At 36.8% G+C, this 19,078-nt stretch overlaps 1 protein-coding gene across 3 annotated transcripts; it reads right to left on the bottom strand.

The window, feature by feature from the left end:
- Window positions 1–3,382: 3,382 nt before the first annotated feature.
- On the bottom strand, window positions 3,383–17,043 carry LOC132126717 (heterogeneous nuclear ribonucleoprotein A1-like). Of its 3 annotated transcripts, none has more exons than XM_059538167.1 (13): window positions 16,891–17,043; window positions 16,106–16,228; window positions 15,865–16,011; window positions 15,503–15,713; window positions 11,699–11,791; window positions 9,270–9,356; window positions 8,886–8,951; window positions 6,453–6,611; window positions 6,149–6,295; window positions 5,968–6,037; window positions 4,022–5,539; window positions 3,822–3,932; window positions 3,383–3,702 (listed from the first exon to the last, which is right to left on the bottom strand). In XM_059538167.1, exons 1-10 carry the CDS (start codon window positions 16,945–16,947, stop codon window positions 5,976–5,978), a joined length of 1,152 nt encoding a protein of 383 aa, XP_059394150.1. In that variant the 5' UTR covers window positions 16,948–17,043; the 3' UTR covers window positions 3,383–3,702; window positions 3,822–3,932; window positions 4,022–5,539; window positions 5,968–5,975. The 3 variants fall into 3 exon arrangements, with proteins under 3 accessions (XP_059394150.1, XP_059394151.1, XP_059394152.1); XM_059538168.1 differs by having other exon boundaries at window positions 9,270–9,344; XM_059538169.1 differs by having other exon boundaries at window positions 9,270–9,341.
- Between the last annotated feature and the right edge of the window lie 2,035 nt (window positions 17,044–19,078).

Here is a 19,078-nt window from a genome sequence, read left to right as displayed (position 1 = left end):
AGTGGAAACACAAGGTACTTACCTGAAGTGTATGTACATGGTAACAATAGTACCATCAATTATTCATTAAGTACCTTGGTCCATGTTTATTTATACCGCCCAACTTGAGTACCGTACAACTTATTCTATACATTAACTAATAGGTGCATACACCAGTACGTACATAGTAAGTATATGAAGATAGGACTGTAAAATAAAGTGCACCATTTTACATAAATATTAGACAGGAATTACCACTTCTTAAAACTTTGTAAGCACAGTTGGGGAGAGCAATTTAGCAATTACAGTCCTGCACAAGCAATTAAATATCAGTCCTCTTTTTATTAGGTAAAGTTAAAACTTACCAAGCGTACCGTATATACCAAGCACAGTATGTGTCTTGTCTGTTACCACATTTTTCCATAGGTGCTACACATATACCATGTATATGTCATTAGTGTGTACAGTAATGTGTCTTATTAGTTAGCATTTACGGATACTGTAAGGACATGCCTTTTTGTACACACTTGTCAGTAGATACTACATATTTACCATGTATATACATTAGTAAGTAAAGTAAATATTTAGTTAACCATGTATGGGCGCTACCTATAAGTTCTTACCCGAACTTGTCTGAATGTACAAACTAATGACCATGCATGTACGACTGTTAAGTACAGCCGTGTTTCTTATTTGTTACCATGTACATACACTTTGGGTAAGTACCTTGTTTTACCACTCATTTGCCTGTAGGATTACATTTACATTTATGCCTTTGGCAGACACTTTTATCCAAAGAGACTTACAGTGCATTCAGTAGGTACAATATATTTACAATGTATGTACCAGGGAAGTACACGTACTGTAAAATAAAGTGCTACCATAAATAGTCTTTCTCTTTATTTATTCCTTCTCTTTCTAGCTTGTACTTATTTGAACAATGCCTAAAACTTGGTATTACCAGCACTTTCTGTGTCTGCTTGCCTCTTTAGGAAGAATCGCTTTATGAATCCCCCAATTGTAAGTCACTTTGGATAAAAGCATCTGCAAAATAACTAAATGTAAATATAAGCGAACTAAGCGGCTGCTTAGGGCCCCCATGGCCACCAGGGCCCTCCCAAGAGTACATGAAGTGACAGCTATATATATATATATATATATATATATATATATATAGCGACATGCCATGCACAAATCAGATCACAATTTGATTTAATCAGGTGTTTAAGTTAGTCGAAATCCGCTTTGAACTAACTGTTTTCACATACTCGCAGATCTTCCCAAGAAAAACGGTTTCTCATAATCAATTTAAAATGGGAAGAAAAGTTTGGTTTGTCCACGTATACTGTTTCAGGAATGACAAACACTACTGTAATAAAATTGCGAGTGAATCAGCTAAATTGTTCCACGAGTCATTGATATGACTGACACTTTTGATAGTGATAAATATTTTAGCAATAGACGGAAAACAATCTGACAAGCCGATGTCAAAATAGAGCTGTGCATTAACACAACTACAGCAGCGACAAGTGTTGGGCTGAATATATTTAGCAGCCCCTACCAGTTAAAGATAAATTACTTAATGTATTATTATTATTATACCATTATTAAATAACTTATTCATACTTTAATACAGGTTTATATATATATATATATATATATATATATATATATGTGTGTGTGTGTGTGTCTGTATGTGTGTGTGTATATATATATGTATATGCATGTGTGTATATTTTGTAATAAAACATTTCTGTTTCATAAAATTGGTACCGATTACAGTTGAACATTATTAACCTTAGCCAATCTTTGGGGTCTTTGCTATTATATTCCAACATCATAATGCCTCAGTTAACTAGTTATAGATTAAGAGTTGTTGTTAGATGGCTTGCTGCTGTGTATAATAATTTATGTTGTTAAAATAACATGTTCTGTAAATGCATTGTCTGCTGGTTTATTTAGCTACTTTTCAGTACACCACATTTGTGGAAGTCGTGGCCTAGTGGTTAGAGAGTTTAATGTCTAACCCTAGGGTTGTGGGTTTGAATCTCGGGCTGGCAATACCACAACTTAGGTGCCCTTGAGCAAGGCACTGAACCCCCAACTGCTCCCCGGGCGCCGCAGCATAAATGGCTGCCCACTGCTCCGGGTGTGAGTTCACAGTATGTGTGTGTTCACTGCTCTGTGTGCACTTTGGATGGGTTAAATGCAGAGCACAAATTCTGAGTATGGGTCACCATACTTGGCTGAATGTTATGTCACTTTCACTTTTTAAATGTACCGCTTTGAACGATAAAGTGCAAATTAACACCTGACCACTCTTGTGGGTTTACTACTGTTGCAATTAAAAATCGTAGAAGGGTAAATCATTAGTATGATGTAAGCAACATAGCTACAAACAAATAAAATTGACAATTTCTGTGTTAGATTTATAGTGTGTGAATAATCAAGCAATGACAATAATCAGTAGCATTGCCAACACCAAGGGGCCATACAGGCTCGGGCTGGTCCTGTCTCCTGGTGGAATGACCTGCCCAAGTCAATCCTCTACCATCTTCAAGAATTGTCTAAAAACATCTCTTCCATTTTTATTTGACCCTCTAACTGTATCAATCTCCATTCTAATGTTATTAAACAAAATGTAAATAGTTGTTTCGGAAAACAAATATACTAATATATTCATTTTTTGCAATTCGTGCAAATTTAATGCCATGAATTTCTGCTCTGATTTAAAACCTTAAGGCCTTAATTTGTGGAAGTGAAGAATTTTAAAGACATTTTTAACACCCACATATACCCTTTCTTAGTCACTTATAAACGACTATGAACATTTGGATTAAAACAAATACATATATAAAAAAGCTCTTTCTTCAAGGCTTTCACCATCCTGTAATCATCATTAGCCCCCTTTAATAAAAGCTGAATGCTAATCCATAATTTTAACATTTCAGGAAGTGACTGCAAAAATAAGCATTTGATCTCTTTATACTTTATGCTTGTTAGGAGAGTAAAACATGTCACCTGTTTAATCTAGAACACTGCATATTTGTATGCAGCTCATACATAGCTAAATCTACAAATAATAATGGGTTTCACTTTATTTTAGACTCTCTGCACTCACAGAGCACTTATCCAACAAAGAAATTAGTAATATAAGGGAACTGCATGGGTTAAAGTCAGGTTGATGGGCATGTTCAGGTCTTGTAACTAGTTATTATTACCCAGTTATGGCAATTACCTCATGCAGAACATTAGATATCTATATGTATACAACTTAAATATTTGGACAAGATTGGCTACGAAAAAAAACAAACCTCACTCATATGGTAGCTGTCAGATGCTTCAGAGTAAGTTATGCAAGTGATTAATGATATTGAGCTTTGCATCCAAATGTTCATGCAACTATAATCAAAATATATTTTATTGTTCACATTTCTCAAGACAACTCAGCTGATATGTTGACATATCATACAAAGACCCCTTTTCACTTGATCGGTTGAACCTGTTGATTAATTTTCTATAGTCTGGCTGTTACATATGCTTTTAATCCCAGCTGAATCACGAAATATAAATAGGTGTAAAAATCACTGCTTTGGTAAATAAAGCATTTGATACCATACTTAAAAAACTGCACTATTAAAAAAAAAAAACATTGAAAAGTTGAAAAATTTCTAATGCTGTCCAGCAGATATTGTTTGGTATTTGACTCTGCGCTCTCACAACCTGTGGTGGAAAAAGAAAAGATTTGTGCATAAGGTTTAAACAAGGTTAACAATACAAAATTGTATGACCATACAACTTCATTTAAAACAGACACTTAAGATTAATTTAAAACAGCTTACCAATTCAAATATTCTGGCCATGTGCCAACGTGGAGAAAACAGCAAAATAATGCAATGTTAAAATGTTTGAGCAGTTGCTGTTTTTGGGGTAGGCCTCAGTCTTTAGTTACCCTAGATGTAAAAAGAAAAATAACAATTGGGGAACTTGGAAAAATATACAGTATTTAAAAATATAAATAAATCTAATGACATGCACTCACCTTCGAGATCACCAGCCATTTGAACTAGCGCTAACCATGTCGCAGGTACAAAATCCGTAAGTTTATATCCCTGGAAAAAGAATGAATTGACTTAAAACCAAAAATAAGGAGAGAAACAAAGACATGTAGCCAAGCACAAAGTGTATGGTCATAAGTGTCTCATGCACCACTGACACAAAAGACTACTGTTACAACATAAAATTATATACCGAACCTTACTTAAAACACAGTTGAAAACTTGCTCACTGTGATAGTTCGGCACTCATGTTTTCACCACAAACACGAAAACAACCAAGCAACAAAATCTTTACACTGTTACCTAATTTTGATGAGCACAAATAATTCACATGAAAAAAAAAAAAAAAAAAAAAAACTAAAATTCTCCTCTTACCTACCAGTCTGGTATGTTAAATACCTTACTTTGGTAGCTGTTTCTCGCTAGTCTTACAACAGCAATCATCTGTTCTCAATAAGACTGCTGGCGATTCCAATAAGCTAGCCTCTCAGCTGGCTCATCCCAATGGCTAGCCTCTCTTCGATGGACTGCTTCTGAAAAGTCTCTTCTCTTTGGCTAGCCTTTAAGCTGGCTCCTCCCGACGGCTAGAATCTTTGCTGGCACTTCATCAGATAGTCTGACCGCTTATTTCGCAAGATTGCCTTCAGGCGGCATTTCAGAGTTGCTAAATATCCTCTTATGGATTTAATTCCCCAGCGGAACTCAAACAAAGAAACATTGTTTGTCCAAAAACATAAACCAGGATGTGTGCTAGGCCCAATTATAAATATAAATGAACAAGCTAATTAAAGTTTGCTGAAGTTCAGTAGATCTCAGATTTCTTTACAGGTATTTCACATGAAAGTTGAAAGAAGCGTTACTTTAATTATCCAGTAATTCAGGCTTATGAATGCTTTAACCAAAGGTCAAAATTACTTTAGGGTAAAGCTTTAAATCTACATCACAAAAGACTAATACCCAACAGCATCAGAGCATGCTGCAGGTCTGTTGCGTAAAATACAATCAATCATTCATGCATCCGGGCAATTATTCACAATTTCCAAAACAAAACACTGACGAATACAATTAAATAAAAAAACTGGAGTGGTTTATTTAATCTTGATTGGTGACTGTTCACATTAAAAAAAGGAAAAGAAATGTAAAAGAAAAAAGACAGACACCCTACTGGTTCTGGTAAGAGAAAAGCCAACACAACAATTAAACCCTGCATAAAATCTCATTGGAATGCTTTGCACTTCACAGACAAAAAAGGGAAAACTACAAACTAGTAAATATCTTCCAGGTCAAGAGTACTTTTGAAATGTTCCTTTTTTTATAACCACTTTCAACCCCCCCCATCCCCACCCCCACATGATTTTCCTCCCCTATTGAACACGTTCTCTTCGTATGGCAGACGTTAATATCGCCACCACATTGCTTGGCTGGGCAGATCTAGGTGTAAACCTGCTTGCTTCTCTCCTTTCCCTGTCATCTCTCTCTGGCTCTCCTCTAAGTACTGTGGCCTGTTGGACAATACGGAACATAAATTCAGTTACACTTTGCAACCTTGCTTTGTCTTTATCAAGAGCTGAACTGGAGGGGAATGAGTAGTAGTAGCACAGAAGCAAACCTTCAGGTCAGCTAAGACTGCATGGTTAGGACAATGGGGATGTGTTTGCATGTGCTGCAGCCAGAAGGTTTGGAGAGCAACTCAAAATCAACATTCGTCTTGTGATACTGGATCTTAGCTTTATTAGATTTGAAGGTTTGCTGCTGGATCCCCTGCACTGAAAACTCAATAGTTTTACTCATTTACCGACCAATTGAAGCGTGATTACGGGCTAACATTTGCATAGGTTACGCATCTTATGAGATGTTTGGACATGGATAAACTAAAAACAAACTAATGGCTAACTTTAGAGGCCTCTTCCATACGTGGGGCAATTCTTACCCTGGAATCTAAAACCTTCTCCCACCAGAGCCTCCTCCATAACCACCACCAGAGCCTCCTCCATAACCACCTACAAAAGAACCGTGATTGAGACATCTGACATCTCAAAACACTTCAGCATGGAATGGAAATGCTTTGAATTTAAATGTAGTTATTCAATAACACTGAAATGTTCACTCACCGCCATATGGGCCGCCGCCGCCACCACCACCGCCACCGCTCCTTCCACCACCTCCGTAGTTTCCTCCCTTCATCGGGCCGTAGTTAGAGGAAGATTGATTGTTGTAGTTGCCAAAGTCATTGTAGCCTCCGCCACCTCCAAAGTTGCCTGCAAAAATACAGCAACTCTTTCAAAACGATTCAAGGCAGCACGGCAGAAGAACTTTACTCGCACATCCTATAACTGAACACAAAGATTTTTAAAAAAGCAAACCTAGGAGAACAAAAAATAAGAACATGACAAAATGGTTCACAAGGTAACTGACCTCCTCCGAAGTTGCCTCCACCACCATTGTTATAGTTATCATAGCCACCGCCGCCGCCACCGTAGCCTCCACCCTGGTTTCCATAGCCGCCACCACCTCCGCTGCCTCCACCATAACCACGGTTACCACCATAATTAGGTCCACCTCCACCATAGCCGCCTGATAAAGAGATGGGAGATAAACAATCATTGAAACACTGTTGAATGGTAAATGTGAATTAGGGCTGTAGCTATCGAATAGTTTAGTGATCGAGTATTCTACCAGAAATTCCATCGATTAATCGAGTAATCGGATAAAATGTGTTTTTGCTTAATTAAAGTGCAATATTAATTATGCAAGAGAAAATAAGACTCCTGGATCTCTTAAAATGAGCAACTAGGTTTCCTTTTTTAGAAAAAAAATATTTGTATTTTTTAAATGCATAAAATGCAATGCATACATCAAAAATAAACATTTAATTACCCATTGTTTCTCGGTCTGTACTTGTACTTTGAACAATGACAATAAAGTTGACAGATGAATTAAGTGCATTTAAGTGCCATTCAGTTGGGGTTTTAAAGCATTTTCTGAGATGCACATTAAACATTAAACACAAAACATTAATTTAATTTTTCTTTTAATTATTGAAAATTAAGCAAACTTAACTTTTTGGTAAACAAAGGGGATTTACTATTAAAAATAAAACACGGAAGAAATTTTGTGTGATTAAACCTTACATTTAAAAAAACAAAATAATAGATTTTTTTAGTAGTAGGCTATGTTCATTCTGCTAAACAATAGTAATAAATCTCTGGCAAATACTTGTCTAAAACAGGACTTTTATTTTGATGGGTTGACGTACCTTTACAGTTCTGTGTAAAGACGATAGTATCGTGTATCGACGATCGTCAGAGATATCGACATAAGCAGAATTCTCTGTCGATAATCAAGACGATATTAGGCTCATTTTCCTATTAATGTATTAGATTAAAATAATAATAACTATTATTTTTATTAGGCTGCTTATTATAATTCGGCTTTTAAACTGCCCAGCTATTTCACTTAATTTCACTGCCCGCATTTCACACACACACCTCGCACGCGCAGGAGGATTTCAGCATGTAGTCGGTGAAGTTGTAACGCTTTGATTCGGATAATTCATTAAATCCATGAAATGAAAGAGATAGAAAACGACGAGTTGGTGTCCCACACATTTAATGGCTGGTATACGGCAACGCGCTCTTCTCATACATGAGAGATTAACTCTTTCTTGGTGTCACAAATAAAGTAAAGACAAAATAATTAACAAGGCGGCAGAGCGAATTTATCATCCATAGTGCATGGTTCTCACGTAGTCCTTTTCTTAAAGACTGATCACTTAACTTATAAAACACACTATGTGGTGATGACGTAGAAGGACTACGTGAGAACCACTATGGATAATAAGTTCAATCTGCCGCCTTGTTATTATTTTCATGCACACCGCACTATAATGTGATGCATGCAAAATACATAGTTTTGGCCGTTACAAAGTCTCCATCCACAAACAGACGTACATCGTCTGCAGATATAAGGCATTTCATTGCACTTTAACAAGTAATCTAAATGGCCTATATACTGTATGTGCAATATATTAAACGAGCCCTCACTAACTGAGTTTAATGCCACAGTTATGTTAGAATGCATCTCATTCTTGTTTCTGTGGCGGTGAGTCAGACTCGTCATGAGGCGCGCGGTCCGGAGCGCTGTATGACTGATGCATCAGTTCAATTCAACTTTACTACAAATATATCAACTTACCTGTTTTAAATACTATATATTTAAATGTTCGTTTATGCCAAATATTAGTGTTAAACTGTTGGACTTTAAATTAAATCTGCTATTGATTTTCACTGTTGACTGATTTTGCAGAACATTTAGACTGATAACTTCCCTGCGCAGATGCGGACATGCGATATGACAGTTGCGTCCGACTATGTATGAACTAGCTGTTTTAAATACAGTATTTTTATATTTAATGTTAGTTAAATCAGTCAGTATGTTTGAAAGTAATTTTTTTTTTTATTGGAGACTCCATAGGCTCTCTCTTGCGCACCTGCGCGGTTTAAAACACCAAATAGTTATGCTATGACAAGAACAAAGAGTCTCTCTCTTGCTCCACCCATGCTCGATAATATTGTGTATCGTCGATCTCACGGGCTGACGATATGACGATTTGAAAAATGACCATATCACCCAACACTACTTCGGACGCAGTGCTTGTGTCTCCTTCCGCTTTGTGGGTGACGTAAATGTGTTGTGTCACATTAAAACAATCATTGCGAAAGAACCTGACGTGAGATTTAAAATAAATTAAAAGAGGCTTCGAGGCAGAGGAATTTGTCTCGATCATTTTTTGTAATCGAGTTACTCGTTTCAGCCCTAATGTGAATCATTCTAAAAATCTTCATATACCATTCCCTCCATAGCCATTATATCCATCGCCTCCACCGTAACCACCTCTTCCTCCTCCATATCCACCTACAAAAGGAAAAACATTGCGAAATGAATAATTCACAAGGAACACTGTGGACCAGTAGTTCCCAAAAAGGTGGGTCAGTGTGTTATTACATCCCAAATAATAATTTAATACTTTCCATTTTTCCATGATGCAATATGCATAGTACAAAGTGAAATGAAGTAGGATTAATTTAACCACTTTGGGTTTGATACAATTATGCACATTTGAGGATGTCTGCATAATTTGTACATTTTATGTTTTGTAAGGTACAGACTTCTAGAATCTCTGCGATAGACCACTACAAACTATGAAACAGAAATGAGAACGTGCAATTGTACCTCCGTATCCTCCACCTCTGCCAAAGTTTCCACCACCACCACCACCACCTCCACCACCTCCTCCTCCTCCTCCTCCTCCTCGCCCACCTGTAAGATGAATTTAATGAAAAAGTTAATGAAAAACTTTTGAACATATCATCAAAGAGCTATGCATATCAAGACAGCTAAAATAAAAATGATGCTGTGGCACATTTTTTCCCTGAGGTCTGTGTTATTGCATTCCTTTTCTAGTGTGTAATTCTTACTAGAGCCAGACAGATATATTTTTTAGCCGATTTTATCCATCCATCTATATATATATATATATTTTTTTTTTTTTGGGATGTCAACGATAAATCGATTAATTTTCGATAAGAGATGCAATCAATTAAAGCTATCGATGGTCAGTTTAACCTTTTTAATGTTGGGCTGCGTGCGGCTCGTGCACAAAACACTGTGAGTGACGGTGACCGTATATAAATGCATCATAATTCATAATGTACAAATTAAGCTTTTAATGTGATTTAAACTTTAAAAGTACATTAAAATAGAAACAACACAAAGTTCTTCAATATGGAAAGCAATAGAAATAAGTAACCAAGTCATTTCACCAGATAATTATTTCATATCGTGCGCTTTGCAGGGCTGCGGGACACTAGGCTATTCCTACAACTTCTTAATTCATTTCTACGACTTATTAATTTGTGGAAACGGTTCATGTTTCATTAATTTTGTTCCTTAAATAACCCATGATTTAACTGAATTGAGGGAACAAAATAAATTTAACGAACTCTTAATTCATGAAAAAATGGGATGCTTTAAGGAACTGATGAAAAATGGGATTCTTTAAAAGAAAATGCATAGCCTAAGTAATAGGCCTAAAATAAAATTAACAGTTAGTTTTCATAAAAAAAAACTTAAAAAAAAAACTAATATACCTGACTTTATTAAGACGGCGCTCTATAAACAAGCTCACGGAAAGGATGAGAACGTGCATTCTGTTTGTTTGCTTTATTCTACAAGAGCACAAATATTCTGTTTTTAATTGTGAGTGTGCACAAATAAAAGTAAACATTTTGCGGATTATATTTTACACCAAAAGGTTTTTTTTTTTTTTGTATACACATCTCAGCTGTTCAATCGCGCTGGCGCCTCATGCACAACCCCCCGCATGTTTTCTAACAATTCAAACTTACATCGCAGTCTGTTAATTATCAGAATAAAATACAGTCAACCAAACATATAAAAGGTTAAACTGGTCAGTTTAAATAGACCTTAGTATACCAGTCCACTATGCTGTTATGCTAAGGATGTTTTTGCTCATGTGAAGAGGATGATCTTTTCCGTCTATATGAAAATGTGTGTAAAGTACCAGCCTGGTAGTTTACATTATAAATAATAGTTTAACATTAGGGCTGGGTAAAAAAAAAAAAATAATAATATTTTTTTTTTAAATGTGGTCGATTCAAAATCGATTCTCAAAGGCCACGAATCGATTTTTTTTCCATATTTATTTCTGCAAACATTGAACGCAAGATTACCGTTAATCTAATTACTAGTCTTCTCCACTAGATGTCACCCTCTTATTTGCCTTGCGAGATGTTACCAAGGTGCGAGAGGCGAACCCGTCATTCATTCAATCGGTGCTTAAAATGGTGGTTTCAGGTTCTTTGACGACATTGACGCCACCTTCACATAAAAAGTCAGAGGTATGGAAGCATTTTAGATTTCGCAAGCAAGACGACGACGATAGTGTTGAAGACAAGAAGAAAGCTATTTACATGATTTGTAACGCAGATTAAATGGTGTAGTAATACTACAAATCTGAATGTATTCATCATGTATGAATTTATTTCTTCTGTTGAACACAACAGTTGACTTCCATAATATTGAAAAAAAAAAAAAAAATTTTGAGACCAAAAACAGTTTGGTTCCCCATATTCTTCAAAACATCTCTTTTTTTGTTGAGCAGAAGAAAAAAAATATTATATATTTCAAACTCACGCTGGTTCTGTCCTCGTATGCACACACGCACTGTCACAATCTAATGCACTGTAAATGCCGGATTTTTTAAAACAAGTAGGCCTACCGGGACGCAAAAATACCAAATCTGACATTTACCGGAACAGGATCCAGCAAGATCAAACTAAGTACTGGTCATAATACTCAGATAAAAATGTTTCATGTGATCAACAAATTAGCACATGTGCTATAACACTTTAAACAATGCATCTGGTTTGTCCAATGTTATTGCTATGTCCATATTAAATAAAAATAATAATAATTTTGAATTTTTAATTTAGTTTAAATAATTTTAAACAAGTTTGTTTTGCAGAAGCGCCGATGGAAGCATTTCTCTGACTGCGCAGCACAGCCACACGCGCCACAGTTACGTTTGAGAATTGTATTTTAAATGCCATAATGTCAGTTGAAAACATTGCAATTCTTACCTCGTTGATTCACTGACACCCTGTTCATTTCCTCTCTGGAGAGAGCTTTCCTGACTTCACAGTTGTGTCCGTTAACTGTGTGGTATTTCTGTACTGTGGGTTAAATGGAACAAATGAAGACTGTGTTAAAAGACACACACACACACATACATATACAAATATAGGTTGCACTTTATTTTACAGTACGTGTACTAACATGTATTTATAGTGTACTTACAGTGTATTTATCTAAGAAAGTTCTGGTAACACAAGGTAACTACATGGGGTAGGGTTAGGTTTAGGGGTAGGTTCAGGGTTAGTACCTATTTATTACATAGTTATAGTAATTACTATAATAAGTACATAGTATGTACATGAGGAACAGGACTGTAAAATAAAGTGCTACCCAAATATATATATACATATATATACATATACATACCGGGTAGGGACATCGGCAGAGAATATAAGTATTGTTTCGATTAATCTTTTTCCTTCTTGTTTCATTTCTGTTTCAGTTGTTTTTTTGTTTATAACCAAATCTTACTATGTGTTTCCAGATCCCTACTATCACTACCACTCGCAAACCACATATCACACAATGTAGACAGCGCAATCTTAACAACCTGCACACTTGCCTATATCTGCTAATACACTACTTTCTTTTTCTATTGGTCTCTGGAATTGCCAGTCTGCTGTAAACAAAGCCGATTTCATTACTTCTATTATTAGTCATTCAAAGCTTAATCACAAGGCCCTAACAGAGACCTGGATCAAACCAGAGGACACTGCTACACCTGCAACACTCTCCAATAATTTCTCATTTTCCCACTCCCCCCGTTTGACTGGAAGAGGTGGAGGTACTGGTCTGCTCATCTCTAATGATTGGAAATTTAATCCTTTACCATCTTTGGGTATCAACAGCTCCTTTGAATCTCATTCAGTTACTGTTACCTACCCTTTTAAAATACATTTTGTAGTTGTCTATCGACCCCCAGGACCACTGGGTAACTTTTTGGATGAATTAGATGTGTTGCTCTCAACCTTTTCTGAGGATGGTACTCCCCTAGTTATGCTTGGAGATTTCAACATCCACCTAGATAAACCTCTGTCTGCTTATTTCCACTCTCTGCTTGCCTCTTTTGATCTCAACCGAGTGTCAACTACTGCTACTCACAAATCAGGCAACCAACTGGACCTTATTTATACATGACACTGCTCTACTGATCATGTTGTGGTTACTCCACTGCACATGTCGGATCACTTCCTCTTCACTCTTAACCTCAACATGGTCCCTGACACTTCACTTACCCCTCCACATGTCATCTTTCGACGTAACCTACGCACACTTTCACCCTCCCGGCTTGCTGCAATGGTTTCATCTTCACTTCCTTCCCCTAAACTGTTTGCATCTTTGGATGCTAACAGTGCTACTGATACTTTCTGCTCCACTCTTACATCTTGTTTAGACACTGTTTGCCCCTTATCTTCCAGGCCAGCCCGTAACACCCCTTCTGCCCTTTGGTTATCTGATGTTCTACGCGAACACCGTTCTAAGCTTAGAGCTGCTGAAAGGGTGTGGCGCAAATTCAGAAATACTACTGACCTTAATGTGTATCAGTCACTCCTATCTCCTTTCTCTGCTAATGTCTCCACTGCTAAAATGACATACTACCATAACAAAATTAACAATTCGTCTAACTCTCACATGCTTTTTAAAACATTTTCCTCACTTCTTTGTCCTCCCCCTCCTGCTTCATCTCTAATATCTGACGACTTTGCAACGTTTTTCATTAATAAAATTAAACACATTAGTGCACAATTTTCCACACCACAATCAGTCAAGCTCATATCACCAGCAAACTTACACTCATTTACATCATTCTCTTCACTCTCTGAGGCAGAAGTCTCAAAACTCATCCTTTCTAATCACCCTACAACTTGCCCGCTTGATCCTATTCCATCTCATCTCCTTCAAGCCATTTCTCCTGCAGTTGTACCTGCACTCACTCACATCAACAACACATCCCTCCACACTGGTGTTTTTCCCTCATCATTTAGACAGGCATGTATAACTCTACTACTTACAAAACACAACCTCAATCCATCTCTTTTAGAGAACTACAGACCAGTTTCCCTTCTCCCTTTCATTGCAAAAACACTTGAACGAGCTGTGTTCAACCAAGTCTCTACATTTCTCACACACAACAACCTCCTTGACAGCAACCAATCTGGCTTCAGAAGTGGACATTCAACTGAGACTGCCTTGCTCTCAGATGTTGAAGCCCTAAGACTGGCAAGAGCGGAATCCAAATCTTCAGTACTTATCCTGCTTGTTACTTCAGACTTATGTGCCCTCTAGAAGCTTGCGTTCTGCAAGTGAACGTCGCTTGATTGTGCCATCCCAAAGAAGCACAGAGTCACTTTTACGGACTTTTAAATTAAATGTTCCCTCCTGGTGGAATGACCTCCCCAACTCAATCCGAGCAGCTGAGTCCTTAGCCATCTTCAAGAATCGGCTTAACACACATCTCTTCCATCTTTATTTGACCCTCTAACTTTAACACTCACTATTCTAATTCTATTCTTTAAAAAAATCTAACTACCTTTCTAATATTTTTATATTCTATTTTCTTTTCATTAATTATGCAATTGTATGTGTGTGTCTGTATGTGTAAAGACCTCTAACACTAGCTTGCTCTATTCTTTTTTTTATTCTATCTGTTTTCTTTAGATTATATTATTTAAAATCCCATGCTAGGTGTACTGTGTTAACCTAACTGAGACTTGATATAGCACTTATATATCATTGCTCTTTTTGTTGTTTTTGATTGCTTCCACTGTCCTCATCTGTAAGTCGCTTTGGATAAAAGCGTCTGCTAAATGAATAAAATGTATATATATATATATATATATAAGGGGTGTAACGGTACGTGTATTCGTACCGGACCATTTCGGTACAGGGCTTTCGGTATGGTGCACATGTGTACCGAATGACGTAATGCAATATTTTGTGCGCAGAACATAAGTAAATTTTCGTGTTTCCAAACGAACATATTGGCGGAAGTCTCCACGTTCAACGCAAATCCCACCCTGCAGCTGATTCTAAGGCCGGCGACACACTGGATGCATGGCTTAAGCGTCTCAGCTGCGTGGCGTGTCCGTTTTTAATTCGGCTCCCATGTTAACAGGTTAGAGCTGCAAATCCCTAATAATATATATATATATATATATATATATATATATATATTTATATATATATATATATATATATATATATATTAGGGATGTGCATCTCCTTAAGTGAAGCCAATGCGATACACATAGCGAAGCATAGCCAACGATATGATACATAAAAAATATATATGAAGCAGCTATGTGATGCAATTCACCCCATTATGATGCAGTGCGATCCGATTTCAACAAAATGCTATTAATTGCAATACGATGCACTGAAATGTATTTTTTATATGGTTAAGATATTAGCTTTTATTTCTTTGGTTCAGTCGGACAGCAAATCATAAATTAAGTGCCTTCTGACTTCTAACGCCTCTGTCTCCGTAATGTTGTGATACATCATATTGAAGCTGCAGCAGTGATGAGAGAATGCACTTAAGAAACTGTTTGGAGAGGAAAAAATCAATCTACATATAAAATATTGGTCACAAATTATTTGTCAATTTTGAAATAATACGAGTGTATCACATCTACTAATAATTAAATATAAATATATTGGTGTTTTTTTTTGCTGATTCAAATGCCAACTTGTAATTGTGGGCTAAAACTGCTATAGATTGTGGACACAAAAGAGTGGCAGACACTTACTGACAATCCTGTCAACAGCATCATGGTCATCAAATGTTATGAAGGCGAAGCCCCTCCTCTTATCACTGTTCTTCTCAGTCATGATGTTCACCTCGTCAATTTTACCAAACTGGCTGAAATACTCGCGCAGATGTTCCTCATCCGTGTCTTCTTTGATTCCACCCACAAACATTTTTTTAACAGTGGAGTGAGCACCTGGTCTGCTCGAGTCCTGAAAACATTGTACGAGCAATTATTGCAATATACAACATGTGTGTGTAATTCGTTCACAAACATCAGTATAACAAATAACAAAAATTGTTATTTAATTTGATTTATACACAGGAACACAGACTGTAAGGTTTCTCAGAATGAACACCTACTTCTCTAGACACTGCCCTCTTGGGTTCAACAGCTCTTCCATCCACTTTGTGCGGACGAGCATCCATCGCCGCATCTACCTCATTCACCGAACTATAGGTCACAAACCCAAAACCCCTCGACCTCTTTGTGTTGGGGTCCCTCATCACCTGTGAGTAGACAGGAGTAAAGAAAAGACGTAAGCAGCTGGTCTCAGAGCCTGCTCTCGTTCATTAGCATGTGAATGCACGCAGATGTACTCACCACACAGTCTGTAAGAGTCCCCCATTGCTCGAAGTGGGCCCTTAGACTCTCATCTGTTGTCTCAAAACTGAGGCCCCCGATAAAGAGCTTTCGGAGCTGCTCAGGCTCACGGGGGGTCTGTTGCTGTGAGAAAAAAATTAATAATTTAATTAAATGGCAACGTTACATAAACAGAAACCGACTACCTATTAAAAACAGAAACAGCATTTTTAAAACGAGCTATCTAACGTTAGGCTTTTTCCCTGCAACCGTATTGCAAAAACACAAACCAAAGGAGCACTGAAAAACAAGTTTCTTTAAAGCAAAGGATGCAATCTGAACTACCTTTTTAATTTATCAACATCAAAACTGCCAATGCTATTTAGCACTTTCCATATTGTGTGGATAAAATCGCTCGCTGATGCAGGAGCGCATCTGCAGTAGTGCGGCCTACAGCACCGCAACGAATAAAATGTATCTAACGTTATATATTTTTAAAAGCCGATGGAAAAACACATTTACTCCAATAAACACTGATCCAAGGAAAGCACAAGTGATAGCATAATGAAGCGTTGAACCAATTCAAAACAAAGGAATTGCGTTTTAACTCATGTATCTACACGAACATCGGCTGCGAACAAAGACATTAGACGAGGCCGCAAGGAAATTGGCGCTTTTACCAAAAAATAATTTCGGTAATTAAATTATCTCACTCTTTTACACTTGACTTCATGACTATCACAAAATGCATAACCGTTATATCGCAATATATATGCTAAAACCACAATATTTTTGGGGGTTTTTACCTCTTTGGACATGGCGGTCTCCCGGTGACTGACAGCAGACCTCGCACGAGCTCGCATCGACTGCGCAACCGCTACAGCGCGCGACGCTCTGTTCTCATCGCGGGGTTAAACAACAGCGTTCAAAGTGAATACCGCCACCTACTGTGTTGGAGTGTGTAAGAGTGTTCTTATTTTCTCCTAATAAGGACAGTATAATGCAAGTAAATAGTTAGATAAATAAATAAATAACAATTTGATGCCCTAACAACCTCAAAATGATTATTTATTAGCCAATTCCCTTACTGTTTCGTTAATATATACATGAAAATATTTTCTTCACAAAATTTCCTAGTTTTTTTAGTACATGCTTTACATTTCCTTGCATCACATTAATCTGCATTAACACATTAACAGATTCATTAGAAATGTGTTGTGTTATTGTGTCTTGTTAACCCTAAACATAACTTCCTTTTTTTTTAACAGTCTTAATTGATTTTGTCAGTGAGTATTCTAATATCCTCTGCCTTTAATGTATGCATCCCAAATCTTTTGTCAATATTTGGAAATTTCACTTTTAATTAATAAATGTAATTATTTCTGTCTTAATTTTTTTCCAAGGGCAATATATCTTTTGTCATTATGATTCAACACAGTTTTTTGCTAATTTGTCAGCTATTGATATACCACTGTGTCTTGAACCATGGTTTTAAGCCAGTTATTTCTATCTTTTGCTGTAGTGTCAGTTGGAAATATCAGTTTACATTTCAAAATATTCCTTTTTCCATTAGTTTTATTAGTGACATTATTGTTTGCACAAGGAGTCTGACAGCAGTCAGTGCTCCACACAGAGATCTGATCTCATCAGTCTGTCTGGAATAACATGAAGAAACAAAACAAACTGAGACAGACTGCAGTGCAGTTAAAAAGGTTTTGACCCTTCCCAATGTTTATTTATGTATTTATTTATTTATTTTTATTTATTTAATTTTTTTGCATATTTGTCACACTTAAAATATTCATATCATCAGATAAATTTTAAACGTAATGGAAGTAAATACAAAATGCCGTTTTGATTAACCACACTATTTTTTAAAGCCCAGTTAAATTTCGCTAGCCAAACCCAGGCCTGATTACAGACAGACCTGTTGAATCAAGAAAACACTTAAATAGAAGATGTCTGGCAAAGCAAAGCATGCTTAAAGAGCAACAAATCAAGTTCGCGATCTAAAGAAATTCAAGAACAGATGAGAAACAAAATAGTTTATATCAGTCTGGAAAGGGTTATAAAGCCATTTCTAAGGCATTGGGACTCCAGTAAACTATGGTCAGTGCCATTATTCACAAATAAAGAAAACTTGGAACAGTGGTGAACCTTCCCAGGAGTGGCTGGCCTACCAAAATTACTTCAAGAGAGCAACGATGACTCATCCAGGAGGTCATAAAAGAACACAGAACAAGATCTAAATAACTGTAGCCCTCACTTGTCTCAATTAAGGGCAGTGTTCATGATTCAACAATAAGAAAGATACTGGGCAAAAACGGCATTGATGGGAGAGTTATAAGGCAAAAGCCCTGCTGACCAAAAAGAAGACTAAGGCTCGTCTCACATTTGCCAAAACATATCTTGATTTTCCCCAAAACTTTTAGATAAATATTCTGTGGACTGATGAGATAAAAGTTGAACCTTTTGGAAAGTGTGTGTACATCTGGTGTAATCAGAAAATCCTGAAGGGGAATGTCCGGCCATCAGTTTGTGATCTCAAGCTCAAGCACACTTGGGTTCTGCAGCAGGACAATGATCCCAAACACACCAGCAAGTCACCTCATAATTTAATTTATGTTTTGAAGCGGCCAAGTCAAAGTCCAGACTTAAATCTGATTGAGATGCTGTGACATGACCTTAAACAGTCCGTTCATGCTCAAAAACCCTCAAATGTGGCTGAATTAAAACAATTCTGCAAAGAAGAGTGGGCAATGTGAAAGACTCATTGCCAGTTATCACAAGCTCTTGATTGCAGTTATTATATTTATTTTATTATTGTGTAAATAATCAAATGTAAATCAAGTATTTATCCTAATTGGCAGCATTCATGAAACAATAAGTGAAACATACACAGACAACCTTCTACTTCTGCATAGATTCTGAAGTGTGCATCTGATGGACAGCTAGGAGTTGTGAATGACAGGGGAATGACACAGATGTTGCTGT

The sequence above is a fragment of the Carassius carassius genome, chromosome 44, assembly GCF_963082965.1.
Source record: "Carassius carassius chromosome 44, fCarCar2.1, whole genome shotgun sequence".
Classification (NCBI taxonomy): domain Eukaryota; kingdom Metazoa; phylum Chordata; class Actinopteri; order Cypriniformes; family Cyprinidae; genus Carassius; species Carassius carassius.
The sequence above is the reverse complement of the archived record's forward strand: the minus strand, read 5'-3'. Positions and strand labels throughout refer to the sequence as shown.

What these genes read in the sequence shown, in the direction of transcription:
- LOC132126717 (XM_059538167.1), bottom strand. Translation starts at nt 16,947, where the DNA reads ATGCGAGCTCGTGCGAGGTCTGCTGTCAGTCACCGGGAGACCGCCATG. An exon ending in AGACCGCCATGTCCAAAGAG is followed by an intron (nt 16,229 to 16,890) that starts GTAAAAACCCCC and finishes TTTTTCTCACAG; the next exon opens with CAACAGACCCCCCGTGAGCC. An exon ending in TGCTGTTGACAGGATTGTCA is followed by an intron (nt 11,792 to 15,502) that starts GTAAGTGTCTGC and finishes TTTAACCCACAG; the next exon opens with TACAGAAATACCACACAGTT.